At 49.5% G+C, this 18,293-nt stretch overlaps 1 protein-coding gene across 3 annotated transcripts in view; it reads left to right on the top strand.

The window, feature by feature from the left end:
• Positions 1-18,293, top strand: part of OPA3 (outer mitochondrial membrane lipid metabolism regulator OPA3) — a 93,801-nt gene that overhangs the window by 39,168 nt on the left and 36,340 nt on the right. Inside the window, exon 2 of one of the 3 annotated variants that reach the window (XM_015070718.3) lies at positions 8,576-11,002. The exons of the other annotated variants lie outside the window; for them this stretch is intronic. Within the exon in view, the coding sequence (XP_014926204.2) occupies positions 8,576-9,033 (458 nt within the window). The 3' untranslated portion in view covers positions 9,034-11,002. Of the gene's footprint in view, positions 1-8,575; positions 11,003-18,293 lie in introns of those variants that run through there. 3 annotated transcript variants of the gene reach the window in all.

Genomic DNA, 18,293 nt, shown 5'->3' with positions numbered 1-18,293 from the left:
CCTGCGAAGGAAACACCTTAGCTGCATCCTTGAGGACAACTAGGAGTTAGCAGACATGTAGCAGAGAAAAGCAACAAAATCAAAAGATGGTTCTTTGAAAAGGTTACTACTACTCAAGGGAAAACACACAAATTTCCATGAAAAGGAATGAAAGAGGAGGCATCAGTACAGATCCTAACTATAGGATGATAAGAGGATACTGATCCACCTTAGCCAATACATTTAACAATGCAGAAGAAATGGACAGTTTCCTTGAGAAAACACAATTTGACAATATTGACACATGAAGAAATAGAAAATCTGAATAGTCCTGAATCTGTTAGAGACCTCAAATCCATAATTGGAAACCTTCCCATAAAGAAAATGACTTTGCTGGTAAATTTTTCCAAACATTTAAGAAAGAAATAATACCATTATCTAAACTCTTCTAAATAATAAAGAAAGTGGGAACACTTCCTTATTTAATGAGTCAAGTAGAATACTAATACCAAAAACCTAATAAAGCTATTACAAGAAAGGAAAACTTTAGGCTAAGATCTCTTGTGAACATGGATTCCAATATCCTAAACAAAAATATTAGCAAATAGAATCCAGCAATATGTAAGATGGATAATAAATCACGACCTATTGGGATTTTTTCTAAGACTGCAAGGTTGGTTTAGCATTTGAAAAGCAATGTAATTCAGCTTAGGAATAGTAGAAAGGAGAAGAACCATATGATCATATTATACAGGGAAAGCATTTGATAAAATTCAACACCTATCATGATAAAAGCACTCCAAAAACTGTGACTAGAAAGGAACTTCCTTAATCTGACAAAGTTTATATCATCAAAAGAATTCAATTTTTTAACACCATATTTATACTTAAAGATTAAAATGAACACTTCCCCCAGTGTTTTGACTAAGACAAGTATCACCTCTTCCAGTCAACATAATATTGGATGTTATAGCTAGTGTGAAAAGACAAAAATACATACATATATGTATATATTCACATATACACACATACATATATATATGCCTACATAAGGGGCACCTGGCTGGCTCGGTCGGTAGAGCATGTGACTCTTGATCTCAGGGTTGTGAGTTCCAGCCCCGTGTTGGGGTAGAGGTCACTTAAAAAAAAAAAAAACAAAACTAGTTAAAGGCGTATAAACTGAAAAAGAAGTAGAACTGATTTTTGACTGATGTGATGTGACTATGTGCATAAATAAGCCCAAAGAACCTAAAACAAACCATTAAAATAAAGACATGATTTGGGGGAAGATTGCTGGATACAAGATCCATATACAGAAATCAGTTATATTTCTACATGCTACAAACTAACAATTGGACAGTGGATTTTAAAATACCATTCACAATGATGCTCAAACTCTTCAGATATCTAGAAATAAATTTAACAAAACATGTGTAAGAACTCTACTCTGAGAACCATAAAATATCGCTGAGAGAAATTAAAGAATACTTATAAAAAATAGATAAAGGGGTGCCTAGCTAGCTCAGTTGATGGAGCATATGACTCTTGATCTCAGGGTTGTGAGTTCAAGCCCCATGATAGCGTAGAGAGTACTTAAAAATAAAATATTTACAAAAGCAAACAAACAGATACTACTTTATTCATGGACTGGAAGACTCAGTAACCTTCTTTTGAAGGCTCTCCAAATTGAACTGTAGATTCAGTGCAATCCCAGTAAACATCCTAACACGTGTTTTGTTGTTTGAAACAAGTTGATTCTAAAATTTACAGGAAATTTAGAGATCCTGGGATAGAAAATTTTCAGGAGGAACTAAGTTCGAAGGTTTACACTATCAGATTTCAAGACTTACCGGAAAGCTAAAGTAATTAACGCAGAGTCGTATTGGTACGACAAATAGAGCAATGGGACAGAATAGATTGTGTAAAATGAGACCGACACAAACAAGTGGATTTCCAACAAAAGGAGTCCCGCAGCTCAGTGGGGGAAGGATGGTCATTCGGTAAATGGTGCAATTCCATATCCATACGGGAAAAAGCCTCGCACTGCTCCTTCCCTTGGATGTTGCCAAAGCCTGGAGATATTTTTGGTTGTCAAAACTTGTGAGGTACCACTGGCAAAATCGTCCCTAGCTGACAACCACTGGCACATAGAAATGTAAAAAGTCCCAGAGCTGACGGGCGCCTGGATGGTGCAGTTGGTTAAGTGTCCGACTCTTGGTTTCGACTCAGGTCACGATGTCACGGTTCTTGAGTTTGAGCCTTGCATTGGGCTTCGTGCTGTCAGCACAGAGCCTGCTTGGAGTTGATTCTCTGTCTCCCTCTCTCTCTGCCCCTCCCCTGCTTGTGCTGTCTCTCTCTCAAAAATAAACTTCAAAAAAAAGTCATGAAGCTGAACTATTATAATAGTGCATTGAAAAAAAAAATTTTTAATGCTTTATTTAGTTTTGAGAGACAGAGAGAGAGACAGAACCCGAATAGGGAAGGGGCAGAGAGAGAGGGAGACACAGAATCCGAAGCAGGCTCCAGGCTCCGAGCTGTCGGCACAGAGCCCGACGCGAGGCTCGAGCTCCAGAGGCGTGAGATCATGACCTGAGCCGAAGTCGGACGCTCAACCGACTGAGCCACACAGGCGCCCCAGAGAATTTAGGTTTATGTCTTCTAAAGATACAACCAGAATTCAAGGACGCAGAAAGTATATTCAGATTTTCTGTGATCAGATAATAAAAATGGTGTTTGACTTTGTACATAGTGAACATACCAATAAGAGCCATGTCCTTTAGTTTGTATGTTATTGAATGAGCTGGTTCCTCTCCACGTTATTAAAATTCATTTGTTCATTACCAACATTTCGTTTCATCTTGTGATAAACCTTTTCTCAGCTTTTTATGTATTGGTGACCTCGAGAGCATCATCAATCATGATTCTAGGCATGATAAGAGAAAATAGCTAATAAGACATCCCATATGAATTAAAATTAAAAAAAAAAAAAAAAAAAAAAAGGCAGTCCCCTGGACCCTCTAGAACTTATACAGAGACAGCAGCAAAGGAACCCACTGAAGACAGTGAGCCGTGGCCCTTATCACACCCCAGGGACAGCCGCAGTTGCAGGGCCCCAGCCCTGGCTGCTCTCCCAGGCTGTGTGAGTACATCAGCTGATGGGTGAGGAGCCCTGCCTCCCCGTTTTCTGTCTCCTGGGTGAGGCAGTGTCCTGTGACTCAGCCGTTTTCACTGCTGGGAAACCTGCTACTGTCCGCACTCTACATGCCCATGGGCAGGGTGTGGATGACCCGACTGGTCCATCCACACAGTGGAAGACTACTCAGCGATAAACCGGGGGGGGGGGGGGGACTGAAACACATGGTGATGTGTAGATTTCACAGGTGTAATACAGAGTGAAAGAAGGCAGAATAGAGAGTACAAACGATTTACGATGAAATCAGAATGGGACTTAGTAGAGGGATAGCATCTACCACGGGAGATCAGAATAGTGGTTTTGGGGGGTACTGACTGGAAGAGAGCCAGCTTGAGGGTGGGAGCCTGTTGGAGTACAGGAACATTCTAGATCTTAATCTGCATGGTGCTTACATATTAAAAAATTATCCCGCTTGGGGCACCTGGGTGGCTCAGTCAGTTTTAAGCGTCTGACTTCAGCTCAGGTCACGATCTCACGGTTCCTGGCTTCGAGCCCCAGCTGGGAGCCTGGAGCCTGCTTCAGATTCTGTGTCTCCCTCTCTCTGCCCCTCCCCTGCTTGCACTCTGTCTCTTCCTCTCTCAAAAATAAATAAACATTAAAAAAAAAAAAATTATCCCGCTCATGCCTGGCTGGCTTGGTCAGTAATGCATAGGACCCTTGATCACAGGGTTGTGAGTTCAAGCCCCACATTGGGTGTAGAGATTACTTAAAAAAAAAAAAAACAAAAAAAACAAAAAAAACAACTTAAACTTTTCAATTATCATGCCCTACACTTACTGTTTGTGTATTTTATGTAAGTTATATTTCGTTAAAAAGGGGAAAAAAGGGGCGCCTGGGTGGCGCAGTCGGTTGAGCGTCCGACTTCAGCCAGGTCACGATCTCGCAGTCCGGGAGTTCGAGCCCCGCATCAGGCTCTGGGCTGATGGCTCAGAGCCTGGAGCCTGTTTTCGATTCTGTGTCTCCCTCTCTCTCTGCCCCTCCCCTGTTCATGCTCTGTCTCTCTCTGTCCCAAAAATAAATAAACGTTGAAAAAAAAAATTTTTTTTAAAAAAAGGGGAAAAAAAATGAATGTAGTGAGGTCATCAGATTAAAAAAAAAATCATTTACATAACAGTTGTATTTCTATGTACCAGCCCCAACCAAAGTGAAAATGGAATTTAAAATACCATGAATAAAATCATAAGTAAAAAGAAAATACCATGGATAATAACAAAAAAAAAATCAATGCCTGGGAATAAATATAATCAAAGAGATTTGCAGGGAAAGTTAGACGAAATGGAGACAGATACTACATTTATGGATTGAAAGACTCGACATTGGGAAGATGTCACTGTGTTGAAAATGATCCGTAGATTCATTGGAATTCCAACCAAAATCTGGGACAATGGCTTTCAACATTTTGACTGTTCCAGTTACACACAGAGTCACATACAAAACAAGAACAAAAGTTTTGTGAAACAAGGGCTCCCAGGTGGCTCAGTTGATTTAGTGTCTGACTCTTGATCTCAGCTCAGGTCTTGATCTCAGGATCATGAGTTCAAGCCCCACGTTGGGCTCCGCGTCGGGCAAGAAGCCTACTTAAAAAGTTTTGTGAGACAGTGCTTGTCCTGACTACTTACGATCGTCTTTGATGTTTTCTGTTATATGCTGGCAGGAGTGGGGGACGTTGTATCCATGAGTTTGGGAAGTGAAATTGTGTGGTATTGGCCTTTCTCTGACTTACTTCTCTAAAGCGTAATGCCCTCAAGGGCCATCTGATGGTTCCTGTCATATTCATGATCTTATTTTTCATGCCGTTCTGTGCGACCAAATTAGATTCCATGACCCACTAATGGGACAAGACCAGTGGTTTTGGAAATACCGTGTGAGGGAAGACCTAGTTGTTCTAGAAAATCATTGTCCAGCTGAGAGCTGACTGACACAGGGTGGAATTCTAAGGGGCTTGATGGAATGTCAGAGTAGAGATGCCATCCGACCTCGCTGCTGAGACCGTCTCCTCCGGGTGGCCCCCTTCGTGACATAGCCCACCAGGGGGGCCCCTCTCTAGATTAAGCACATCCCAGTGGACAGTGTGTCCACGATTGTCACATGGTATATGCTGTTTATTTTCACTTTTCTGACTTGGCACAGAGTATAGAAGGTTCTGCTCTAACCACTGAACAACCTGTGGGTCAAACCTGGATAACGTGGAAGAATGATCTGGCCTGGGGGTGGGGAGGGGAGCTCGAAAGGAGGGAGACAGTGATAAGCATATAGTACAAGAAGTGGGTACAGATCATCGTAAAAATGGAGAGACAGGGGACGGAGGAAGGACAGGTATGTGGAGACAAAGGTCTCATCTTTTATACTTGGGCTGGGGGGGGGGGTTCAATAGACAATGCGTAAATAGCAGTGAATTTGCAGTTGAAAAATTCAGAAATAGAGGTGAGCAAAGTACGCTTCTTATCAGATACCAGGGCCATGATGCCAGCAGAAAAAAAGGCTAGTTAGGGCGAGATCTAGGGGGCCACTGGGGTGGGCCTAAGGATCAGGACTTCTGACTTCTAACTTTATAGTTTGAGTACTTTATTTGCATGTAATGTGTTATTTTTATTAAGGAAAAGAATGGTCGTTTCTTTTTTTGTTTTGTTTTAACCGGCTCCTGGCTGCTGCCGTAGGTCAGCAGGGGGCTGACGCTGGGACAGGGACCCACTGTGTGTGCTTGGCCTGCTACTGGCCAGTGCGGGGGACACAGCAGTGGCTGTGATGGTCCTGGACCCTGCCCTCTGGGGTGCAAACAAGCGACTGGGCGACCAGATCATTCCCAGTTGTGATGGACGCTCTGAAGGAAGTACACAGCGTGTGCAGGAGGGCCAGAGATCCCTGAATAGGGAGGTCAGGGAGGGGACGTCGGTCAGAGCTGGGGCAGAGCCTGGACCCGGACAGCGGATGAGGGTTTGGGAGAGACGTTCACGCAGCAGACTAGACACTTGGCTGAGGGGGTGGGGGGGTACCTGAGTCCCAGGTCTCTGGCCTGGTGACAGGATGGACCCAGGAGGAGGAACAAGTGTCTCTGGGGTCAGGTTTGCACACAGTGAGTGTGAGGTGCCTGGGAGACATCTGAGGGCCTGTTCTTTCCAACTACCCCTTCTTCCCAATTCTCCTTTCCCACATGGACCTTGTTTCCTGAACCCCAAGTCTGGCTACTAGCCAGAGAGACTGCCATCAGCCCTGCCCCGAAAGCCTTGTCTCTCTCACACACACACCCTGCAACTGAATTTCCTGTGCCTGGACGTGTGCCCCCCACCCCTCGTGCCCGCTCCCATTTGCACACCCAGACCCCCGCCCACTGGCCCCGGTCCTCACGCTTGTCTACACTGAGATGCTGGGACGTTCGCCCAGGGATGCCAGCAGAAGCTGGTGCTGTCTCCTCACCACCCTCTGGCCACTGTGCTTCGTGGCCGGACATAAAGGATCACGTGACAGGTGCAGGCCCGGCTCGGGGGGGGGGGGGGGGGGGGCTGGGGTGTGGTCATCATCTCCTCATTTGACAGAGGTGGCCCAGCGTGGGCTGTCATCGCTGTAGGTGGCAGAGCTCCAGGTGGACCCCAGGTCGTCCCGAAGCTGGGACCTCAGTGTGGGAAGGGTCGGCACCGCCTGGACTCCAGGAACCCCACACCACCAGGGTCTCCGTAACAAGTAGTAGTTAGTAATGGTGACTGCGGCCGCGGGCGGGTCACGGGAGGGCCCCGGGTGCGCTCCTCCTCAGATCTTACTTCCTGCTGGCTCCAGGCAGAGCTCGCCAAACGTTTTATGCTGCCCTACCCCATTTTTAGAAAATACTGTGTTTGCCAATCTTATTTATTTTTTGAGAAAGAGCACAAGCAGGGGAGGGGCAGAGAGAGAGGCAGGGGATCTGAATCGGGCTTTGTGCTGATGCAGGGCTCGAACTCACAAACCCTGAGGTCATGACCTGAGCCGAAGTCAGACATTTAACCAGCTGAGCCACCCAGGCACCCCGCCCTTTTAGAAAATTGAAAGGCTGTATACCCGCTAGGGCATTTTCAAGGTGACAGCTAAACCTTGTCTTCCTGAATTCAAGTCGCTGCAGAGGATATAATTTCTGGTGTGCATGAATATTGATATTTCCAAACGGATTGGTGCCATCTTCCCTTCCAAGTATCTAATGCAATCCATATAACTGCTGTGATTTGCTGTCTGCAATTTCAGTTTAAAGGGGAAAAAAAATGAACAAGCTGTTCCTTTGCAGTCAGGGATTTCACATTATGCCTTGAACTTTGTCCTTGAACTTCTGTTTACACTTCCCCTGCAGAATTCTGCCTACCAAAGGATGTGTCAGCAACCCAAACACGCACAGAAATCCAAATTTTAATTGTCGTGTAGCTTCCGTTGGCCGAAAGGTTGTAAACGTGAAAATATTTTCCTGTGGATTTTTTAAAAAGCCGAGCCCACAATTGACTCGAAACATTTCATACACCAGGCATTTGCACGGGTAGTTATTAAACATTAAAAATAAAGTAAGTGCTGTGTTGGAAGTGAGTCTCCGAGTGAGCTAGACAGGCATCCCCAGCACTTTCGTGTATCCTGGATGAGTGTGAATTACCGCAGGAAGGAGTCAGGGTCCAGCGTCAATGCTGCCTCGGTTTTTAAGACTCAGATGCTGAGAATTTCCCTGCACAAAGCGGCAGCTAGGCAAGGAAGCTTTTGTTGCAGCAACACCCGCCCAGTCAACTCGAGAGCTTCTTTCAAGGTACGTGCCCAAAACCTCACCGCAGAGAGCGCACAGGACTGTTAGCTCCGTCCTCAGGGCTGGTGAAAAATCTAGGAGGGGAGCCACCAGACTTGCAAATTACCCTGTGGTCCAAGTCGCCTCGCATCCATTCCCACGTTTCAGCTGCCCTTTCTTTGGAGCCCAGGAGGGTACCCGCCCTTACGCTGCAGCCCTAACTCTAAATTTTGGGAAGATTCAGAAAGAAAGTGGGGCGGGGTGGGGGGGATGTGCCTTGCTTCTGAGAAGCAGGTTGGACGACTGCGTCCGGGGATGCTTGGCTGGCCTGCTGGTGGCTTGAGGGGAGGAGCAGAGGGAGATCAGAAGCCTCTGGCAACTGAGCCTTTACACCTTCCCGGGACTTTGTGGCCTGGGAGCTGCTTGTAACCCTACAGGGGCGCGGCCCCCAGGGTTTCTCATTCCTGGCTACTTAGCAGAATCCTCTGGGCAGTTCAAAAAGCCGCCTGGGCTCCTGTTCTCTGGGCTAGGTAGGCCAGCGCAGGTCTTGCTTAAAGCGATCCCCAGTGATTCTGGCTGTGGTGTGCTCATTGCGCCAACCTGGACACCGAAACGCGGAGGGGTGGGGCTTGTAGGGGGCTCCTGGCGCAGGACCTGACCCCTCTCTTCCCCCGCAGTGTACCACTGGGTGGAGATGCGGACCAAGATGCGCATCATGGGCTTCCGGGGCACGGTCATCAAGCCGCTGAATGAGGACGCGGCCGCCGAGCTGGGCGCCGAGCTGCTGGGTGAGGCCACCATCTTCATCGTGGGCGGCGGCTGCCTGGTGCTGGAGTACTGGCGCCACCAGGCGCACCAGCGTCACAAGGAGGAGGAGCAGCAGGCCGCCTGGGATGCGATGCGGGACGAAGTGGGCCGCCTGGCCCTGGCGCTGGAGACCCTGCAGGCACAGGCCCAGGCACAGACGCAGGCTGCGCCTGCGCAGAGCGCGCTGGAGGAGCTGCAGGCGCAGATGCGGGAGGTGCGCGCCCAGCTCTGCGCCCGGGATGCGCCCCAAGCAGCGTCCGTGCCCCAGGTGGTATCCGCGTCCAAGGCAGTGTCCGCGTCCAAGGATCAGGAGTCTGCCGAAGTCTGAACTTGGACGTGGTTGTGTGTGCTCTGATGTGGCCTTCTCCCCACACTATCCCTGCCTGTGCCGGCCCAGCGGAAACCACCGGGATCTTGATGGAACTTGGATTCGGTCATCCCCTACTGATCAGTGGTACCTTCCACTGGGACCGACCCCCAGCAGGTGAAGCTCCAGCAAGGCTTCCTCCAGCTCGTGGGTGCAGTCCACAGTGCTCATCACTGCACCCCCACCCCAAACCGCACAGACCTATGGGGTCCCGGCCTGGACAACGGGCTGAGTTTTCTGGCAGGAGAAAAAAGGGACCCCCGACTTGAGCCGAATCAAGCTGTTTCCTCCCCACCCTCCCATCCCCCCAGTTACCTGATAAGTGTCACCTTTCCCCGGGACTCTCATCCTTTTCACCGGAACACCCCCTTCCCCTCGTCAACAGGTACAGACCATTATAAAGAAATGCTGTGTCTTTCAGTGACTCTCTGTCCCCCTCATCTAAGGTGGGTTCCAGCTGGGCATCACCACTCTCTCTGAGGGGAAGAAAAGGGGGATCTTGGCTTGCAGTTGATCCACTGAATGTTATACGCCCCCTCCCCCTTAACCTGATCTGTGGTGCCCTACCAAGACCCCAAGTGGAATATTCCAACAGATTCCCCCCAGCCCGCAAGCCTAGTCCACGGCGCAGCCCGCCCGGATGACTGCAGGGCCTTCCATGGCAGTGCTCTCCCAACACCCCTTCCGTGGCAGAAAAGTCGACCCCGCCTCTGGCCAATCCAACTTCAGCCTGTGGACCTGCCTTCAGGGCCCGTGAGCCTTTCCTGCCGTCCTTCCCCACCTTCCGCGCTATGTTCTTCAGTCGCCTGTCAGAGGCCTGCCAGCCATGGGCTAGACGATCACATTCCTCGGCTTCCATCCAAATCTGGGGACCTGGGTGCCCTTGCCCTTCTCCTCTGGGGCTGCGGGCTGGCCCACCAGCCCCCCTTCATGCAGTAGTACCCCCGGGCCTTCATTGCCTCCCATCCCACCTCCATCCCACTGGTCTAGGCCACCAGTTGGTCTTAACCTTTATTCGTTTCCTGGGGCTAGCATACCCAATGACCACAGACTTGATTTGCCATCTCACGGTTCTGGAGGCCAGAGATCCGAAATCAAAGTGTCAGCAGGGCCACACCCGTCCGAAGGCGCTACGGGAAGATCTTCCCTTGCTTCTTCTAACTTTTGGTGACTTCAGGCATTCCTTGGCTTGTGGCCGCAGATCTCCAGTCTCTGAGCCCTCTTCGCGTGGCCTTTGTTTCTTCCTCTTCTGTCTCTGGTAAAGACACCTGTCGTTGGATTCAGGGCCCGCCCTAAATCTAGGATGACTTCACTTCAGGATCCTTAACTTATTTACAGAGGTGGGGTTTTTTTTCCCCCCCCAGATACGCTCGCAGTCACACATCCCATGGTTTACTATGTGGACATGTCTCTGGGGGAGTCAGCATTCAGCCCGCTACACCTCCCCACCCCAAGAGATCGCTGGGACTCTTGCCAGCCCCACAGGACGTTTGGCCTGCCCCACAAGAGTGATCGGAACAGTCCAGGAACCGTCCTTTACTACCTGGTGTCTCTTCCAGGAATCTTCCTGATGTGGGAGGGGTGTGGGTCCCACCAGTCCACCAGTCTGCCTTCTGCGCTTCAGACTGTAGATATTGTCTGGAATAATCTTCAGGGTGTGTCTGAGAACACAGGGACCTCCAAAATGAGTACAACGAGACGCGTTAGGATTAGAGAGGCTGATGTGCGTGCATGGGCAGTCATCCTGTGAACCCTTTCCCAGACTGGAACCCTGAGGCCCAGGAGAAGCAAGGGGACTGGCCCAAGTCCCCAAAGTCCAAGGTGGTGAAGTAGTAAGAGCAGAATGGGGGCAGGGGGTGCACAGAGAAGGGAATGGAGGGGGGTGCAGGATGCTTGAGGGTACTGATGCCGGAGGAGGAAGAGAGAGGGTACTGATGCCGGGGGAGGAAGAGAGAGGGCCAGGGGAAGGGTGTTGGTTAGGGCTCTACACAGAGGCCCAAAGCATTTCCCAGAGGCGGTGCTGAGGGTCAGGGGGCCCTCAGTTCCTAGCCACAGCTAGGAGCACACCTGAAATCTTAGCATTTAATGAATGGGGTTAGATCCAAGATCCATTTTACTTGGGCCCGGTTCCCAGAAGCCATAGGTGAAGGGGGAGGGGCCGGCTTCCTCTCACCTTTGTCCTCCCTCACCTCGCTTCCAGGGGGCCAGGGACCAAAGTGGGGGCAGGGAGGGTGATCTGCCCAGGTAGAAAACCAAGAAACATGGGTTCTGAAGCATCATCTTAACCCTTTCTGGAAGAGGGGGAGAAGCACATGTGGAGGGTGTCCTGGGTGGAGGTGTCTTTAAAATTGGAAATGGCCTTGGGCTCCTGGGTGGCTCAGTCCGTTGCGCATCCCGACTCTTGGTCCCGGTTCAGGTCATGATCTCGTGGCTCGTGGGTTCAAGCCCCGAACTGGAATTCTCTCTCTCCCTCTCTGTCTTTTCCCCTTCCCTGCTTGTGCTCGCTCGCTCTTTCTCAAATAAATAAACCAATCAAAAAATCATAAAATTGGAAGTGACCTGAGTGGATAAAGGAGGAGAAGATGGAGAGAGAGACCACTGTGTGGAGGGGTGATGGGCAGAGCTGGGTGAGCAGCCTCAGTGCCTGGTTTCCATGGCTACTCCTGGGGGTCCGCTCTGGCACTGACCCACTTCTGGAGCACAGGTTGCCGGAGGCAGGGACCGCGATGCTCCTCACCCCCCCCCCCCATTATGTCAATAACGGTGTGGCTACTAACAGTATTTTTTTCATTTCATTCATGAGGACATTGAGGCACAGAAAGGGGGAGTCACCTGCCCAAGATCACGCAGGCAGGGAAGAAGCAACATGGGACCTGGAGAGGGGCAGTCTCCACCACAGCCCAAGCTCCTAACCCCTGCCCAATCTTGACCCTGACGTGGCATTGCTGTCACAGCTCCGAGACTCAGCACTCAGCTCCGCGTGTCCTTCCATGTGGCCAGTCCTTGTGGGAGGCAGCGGCTTCACCCACTGTGTGAGTGTTGGGGGGCGGGTAGGATCAGGGTGTGTGGAAATGCAAGGAATCCCCTCTCAAAGTGCACGAGGTGGAGGCTGGAGGCTTGGTCATCATTCTGGTTTCCTACTAGCTAAACTTTTGTGTACCTTTGCGACTTGGGGAGAGGGGTAGAATAAATATGCAAATGAGGTCGGTTGTCTTCAAGTTGATGTATTTTTTTATATGTATTTTAAAAAAATCTCGGGGCGCCTGGGTGGCTCATTCGGTTAAGCGTCCGACTTCCACTCAGGTCACGATCTCGCAGTCCGTGAGTTCGAGCCCGGCGTCGGGCTCTGGGCTGATGGGTCGGAGCCTGGAGCCTGCTTCCGATTCTGTGTCTCCCTCTCTGCCCCTCCCCCGTTCATCCTCTGTCTCTCTCTGTCCCAAAAATAAATAAAAACGTTGAAAAAAAAATTAAAAAAAAAAAGAATAAACATCAAAAAATATATATTTTTTTAAATCTCAGGGCACCTGGCTGGCTCAGTCGGTGTCGTGAGTTCAAGCCCCACGTTGTGTGTAGAGATTACTTAAATAAATAAAAGCTTTAAAAAAAAAATCCGTTAACCTGAGGAAAAAAAGGGTCTTTTTTAATTTTTTTCCCCACTTTCGCTCAGGTGTCCACTGTGTGCCCGGCCCTGTTCTATGTCGTGCCGAGGTCCCAGGCAGTGACCAAGACAGCCCAACCCTGCCCTCGTGGAGCTCACAGTCCAGTGGGGGGACCCGCCCAGGCAGACGTTTCTTTTTCCAATGTTAGCCTGCCCCGCGGTGATGAGGGAAGAAGGGGCCTTACTGAATCCAGACCCCTCCCACCTGAGGGACTCAGGACTAGGGTGGAAAAAAACAGAAACCCATTTATTTACACTGGCTTACAGAAGCCTCACACCGGGTCCCGAGGGCTCCGCCTCTCCCATCTGGCGGGCCCTGTTGTCCCCTGCCTTGGTTTCCCAGTTGGGCAGGCCCTTGCCTGGAGAAAGCCACCCCTAGAGAGAAAATGGACTTCGTTCAGCCCCTGCCTGATTCATGGGCCCACGTGACCATCTCTGTGCTAGCCACTGTGACTCTTGAGTGGCCAGGCCTGGGCCCCCGGCCCCAGTGGACAGCGGGAGGGGAGCATGCCCAAAGGAGAATGGAGTGGACGTCCTCCACTCTGTCATTCGACAAACGTTTACCGAGCACCTATGGTGTGCCTGGCCCCATTCTAGTGGCTGGGAACCAGCCAGGACCGAGATCAGGCTCCTCCCCATCACGGAGCTGACATCTAGTGCAGGGGATGAACAGTCAAGAAGTAAAGGGTTAGTCCAGTGGCAGAGTTCTGGGGTGATGGGGGTGGCTCATTTAAATCAGGGTGGCTCTTGTGAGATGAGCCCCAAAGGCAGCTGTAAGAACTCCACTGGCAGAGTTGAGTCTTTGCGATGGCTATCCTATGGCCTTCAGGGATGAAAGTATTTACCCCCTGGCCCTTGACGTGAAGAGTTCACTGCCCCCCCCCCCTCCCGGGGGGCTCCTGGCTGACTCAGTCAGAAGAGGGTGCCACTCTTGACCTCAGGGTCATGAGTTGGAGCCCCACGTTGGGCACAGAGTTTCCATAAATCAACACAAAAAGAGTTTACTGACCCACGGAATACAGTGAGCAAGGGGAATCGGGTGGGAGCGAAGGCTGGCACCTTGTCTCATTTGGCACAGCTCTGGAGACACGTCCCAGCTCTGGGCAGCCCATAGGATTGACTGAAGCATCGCGCCTCAGCCACGGCCGACCCAGCCCGGCTTCCCTCCCCTCCCACCTGCACGCCTCTCGTCCCCCAAAGATTCCGCCATAACCCTACGGCGCACAGATCTCAAGTCTGCATCTCAGCCAGGGCAGCGAGCCACAGCGGGAAGCAGAGCTCATACAGTCCGCCATGCACGTATTAATAGAATTCACAGTTCACACTCTGTGTGTGTTCTAAGTATGGCATAATTCGTGCATTATGTGGCCTAGTATATAACGGAATATAAAAATATTTTTATGTAATCTGTAACATAGTACTGTATAATATATATATTATTATTATACTGTAGAATATATATACAGTATAGGGGCACCTGGGTGGCTCAGTCGGTTAAGCATCCGACTTCAGCTCAGGTCACGATGTCGCGTTCCGTGAGTTCGAGCCCCGCGTCGGGCTCTGTGCTGACGGCTCAGAGCCTGGAGCCTGTTTCAGATTCTGTGTCTCCCTCTCTCTGACCCTCCCCCATTCATGCTCTGTCTCTCTCTGTCTCAAAAATAAATAAACGTTAAAAAAAATATATATATATATATACAGTATATATATACATATATATATACAGTATGTATATATATATGTATATATATACAGTATGTATATATATATGTATATATATATATGTATTGTGTGTGTACCCACTGGGATGAAAATTTTACCAAATACTCTTAATATGTGCAGTGCAGTCTGGTATTTCGTATTGTATTTTCACGAAGAAAAACTACACATACACGTGTCACATACATACCTCGTATGTATCGTAAACATATAGAACTTATCGTATGTAATATAAACACATATGTCAACGTCATATGTTAGATGTTATATATATTGTCAGAACATAAGTTTCTCTAAACAATAATTGCTCTTCCCATATGTGTTGCATTCTGGTACTTTTCTCTCGTATTCCGTTCCATAAAGAAAGGCATATGCATATGTATGTATTATACAAACCTACATAGAGTGGGCTCCTTGAGCCTTTGGCTTTTATTCCAGGCGAGGCACCTGAGCCACGGGGAGCTCTGCACAGAGGAGGGACGTGAGCTGACCTGGGATCCCCCCCGACAGAGGCTCTAAGGGGCAAAGCTGGAGGTTGTCAGCCCAGCGGAGAGACAACCGTGTTTGTCCATGGTGGCGGGACGAGGCAGAGACAGTGGAGGTGGGGGGAAGTGGGGTTCTGAGCATACTAATATTTCAGAGATGGGGCAGACAGGATTTGCTGAGCGATGGGACGTGGGGGCGCCATTGACAGCTTCAAGGTTTTTGTTCTGTGCACCTAGAAGGGAAACGCTGTCATGTCCTAAGATGGGGAGGCCGTAGCAGGACCAGGCACGAGGAAATAGTCAGAGCCCCTGCCCTTGCCCATCCCCCGGTCGCTTTAGATTTGGGCGGCAGGTTTTTGCTATTCTGAATTGTAGCCAGCGAGGGCTGGAAAGGCAATTCTCATCCTTGGTAACCGCTGACGTCACTGCGCTCGCCCTCGTGCTGTGTCACTGACCTTCTTTATCTCGACTCCCCCCATCAAGGAACGCTCCTGGTGTCCACTTGGGACCCCCCCAGAGAAAGGAGGAAGTGGAGGTGGCGGGCTTGGACTTGGGACCCTGGTTTTAGAGTAAGATCCCCTCGCCCTGGAACGGCGGTGCTCAGGCCATGCTCCACCAGGTAAGGGCGGTTGTGACCTGGAGGGAGGCAGGTCACCGAGGGTTCTGTCACATCTGATGTGTCCACCTGGCTCAAAGGGCACATCCTCCCAGCTGTAACCACTATCCTGAATTCTGGCACTGTAGATTAGATTTGCCCGTTCCTGAACTTTGTATCCGTGGACTCTATGGAATGTTCCTTTTTTTTTTTTTTTTTTGGATCTGGCTTCTTTTGCTCAACATAGTATCTGAGAGATGCATCTGCGTTGTTCTGTGTTGCAATTGTCTGTTCTTCTTTGTTGCCAGTGGGTGGGTTACCGGTGACCGGTTGGCCAGCAGGCAGATCTCTGGGCTCCCCCTGTTAGGGGCAAAGCTCCTAGGACTGGTCTGGCCCAAGGCTTGGGGGGGGGCATTGCGCTTGGGTATATGTAGGGGTGGGATTGCTGAGTCATAGCACGAGAGTATGTTTACCCTTTGGAGAAACCGCCAGTTTTTAAAAAAGTAATTGACCCTACGGTATGCTGTTCTCCCAATCCTCCCCCACCCCAGCCTGTAGGAAAGTTCCAGCAGCTTCTTATCCCGGACAGTGCTTCATGTTGCCAGTCTTGCCTTTTTCCTTCCTTCCTTCCTTCCTTCCTCTCTCGTTTTTAAAAATGTTTATTTATTAATTTTTTTTTAACGTTCGTTTAGTTTTGAGACAGAGAGACCGAGCATGAGCAGGGGAGGGGCAGAGACAGAGGGAGACACAGAATCCGAAGCAGGCGCCAGGCTCCAAGCTGTCAGCAAAGAGCCCGATGCGGGGCTCGAACTCACAGACCGTGAGATCGTGACCTGAGCTGAAGTCGGACGCTTAACCGACTGAGCCACCCAGGTGCCCCAAATGTTTATTTATTTTTGAGAGAGATAGAGAGACATAACGCGAGCAGGGGAGGGGCAGAGAGAGAGAGAGAGAGAGAGAGAGAGAGAGAGGAAAACACAGCCTGAAGCAGGCTCCAGGCTCTGAGCTGTCAGCACAGACCCTGACTCAAGCCTTGAACTCGTGACCCGTGAGTTCATGGCCTGAGCCACAATCAAGAGTCAGAGGCTTAACTGACTGAGCCACCCAGGAACCCACCCTTCCTTCCTTCCTTCCTTCCTTCCTTCCTTCCTTCCTTCCTTCCTTCCTTCCTCCCTCCCTCCCTCCCTCCCTCCCTCCCTTCCTTCTTTCCTTCCTTTCTCTCTTTCTTTTCTTCCTTCCTTTCCTTTCTCTTTCTTTCATTCTTTCTTTTTCTTCCTCCCTCCCTCCCTCCCTTCCTTCCTTCCTTCTTTCCTTCCTTTCGCTCTTTCTTTTCTTCCTTCCTTTCCTTTTTTTTCTTTCTTTCTTTCTTTCTTTCTTTCTTTCTTTCTTTCTTTCTTTCTTTCTTTTCCTTCCTTCCTTCCTCCCTCCCTCCCTCCCTCCCTCCCTCCCTCCCTTCCTTCTTTCCTTCCTTTCTCTCTTTCTTTTCTTCCTTCCTTTCCTTTCTCTTTCTTTCTTTCTTTTTCTTCCTCCCTCCCTCCCTCCCTTCCTTCCTTCCTTCTTTCCTTCCTTTCTCTCTTTCTTTTCTTCCTTCCTTTCCTCTTTCTTTCTTTCTTTCTTTCTTTCTTTCTTTCTTTCTTTTCCTTCCTTCCTTCCTTCCTTCCTTTTCTTTTTTCTCTTCCCTCTCATTTTAACCATCCTGGCAAGTATGTAGAGGTATTTTACCGTGGTTTCAGTTGATCTTTCTCAGATGAGTAATGGTGTCGAGCATCTTTACATGAGCTTATCGGTGATTCTTAGTATTTTGTTTTGTGAAGTATCTGTTCCATTCTTTTGTCCATTGTGTAAGTTTCCTGTGGTGCCGTTACAAACTACAAAGTTCGCTGGCTTAATACAATACGTCTGTATTCTCTAACCGTTCTGGATGACAGGAAACCGAAACCGGGGTCATCGGACTGAAATCAAGGTGTCGGCAGGTCAGTCCTCCCTCCCTTAAGGGGAGAAACGTGTTCCTTGCCTCTTCCAGCTGCCGGTGCCCCCCCTACCCCACCCCCGCCGGCGTTCCAAGGCGGCCACATCCCTCTGGTCTCTGCCTCTGTCTTCACGTGGCTTTCTGCTCTGTGCGTCCGTGTCATCTCTCCCGTCTTTTATGAGGACACTTGTCACTGGGGTTAGGGCCCACCTGGGTAATCCAGGACAACCTCCCCATTTCAAGATCCTTAATTAACCTCATCACATCTGCAAAGTCCCTTTTGCCATATGAAGTGAGACTCACAGGTTCTGGGCATTGGGATGTGGACATGTTGGGGTCCATTACCCAATGTACCACAGCCCCTATTTGTAGGCTGCTCGGTCTTTCTCCTAGTGACTCGTAGGTGCCCTTCTTAGAATCTGCATACCACCCCTTGGCCCCTTGCTTGAGGTGGGGACACTTTCTGGCCGACCTCTCATGGGAGCCGAGGGGTAAGAAGCTTGGCAGGGGGGACATGGGCTGTGCTTCTGGATGGTCCCTAACTGGTTTGGCATATTTTCAGCTGCTTATTGGACACTCGAATTCCTTTGAGAAATGCCTGCATTCCTTGTCCCTAATGCTTGTTTAGGGTGTCTTTTGTCCTACAAAAGTTTTTTGGTTTTGTTTTTGTTTTTTAGTTTTGATAAACCAGGTTTTCTCATCTTTTCTTTTATGGCTCTTACTTTCCCTCCCTTGTTCAGGAAGAGCTCCTTCACCCCAAATTATAAGCATCTTCACCATAAGAGTAGGGGATGATTA

This window comes from Acinonyx jubatus, chromosome E2 (genome assembly GCF_027475565.1).
Source record: "Acinonyx jubatus isolate Ajub_Pintada_27869175 chromosome E2, VMU_Ajub_asm_v1.0, whole genome shotgun sequence".
NCBI lineage: Eukaryota > Metazoa > Chordata > Mammalia > Carnivora > Felidae > Acinonyx > Acinonyx jubatus.
This window is presented reverse-complemented; position numbering and strand designations above follow the sequence as displayed.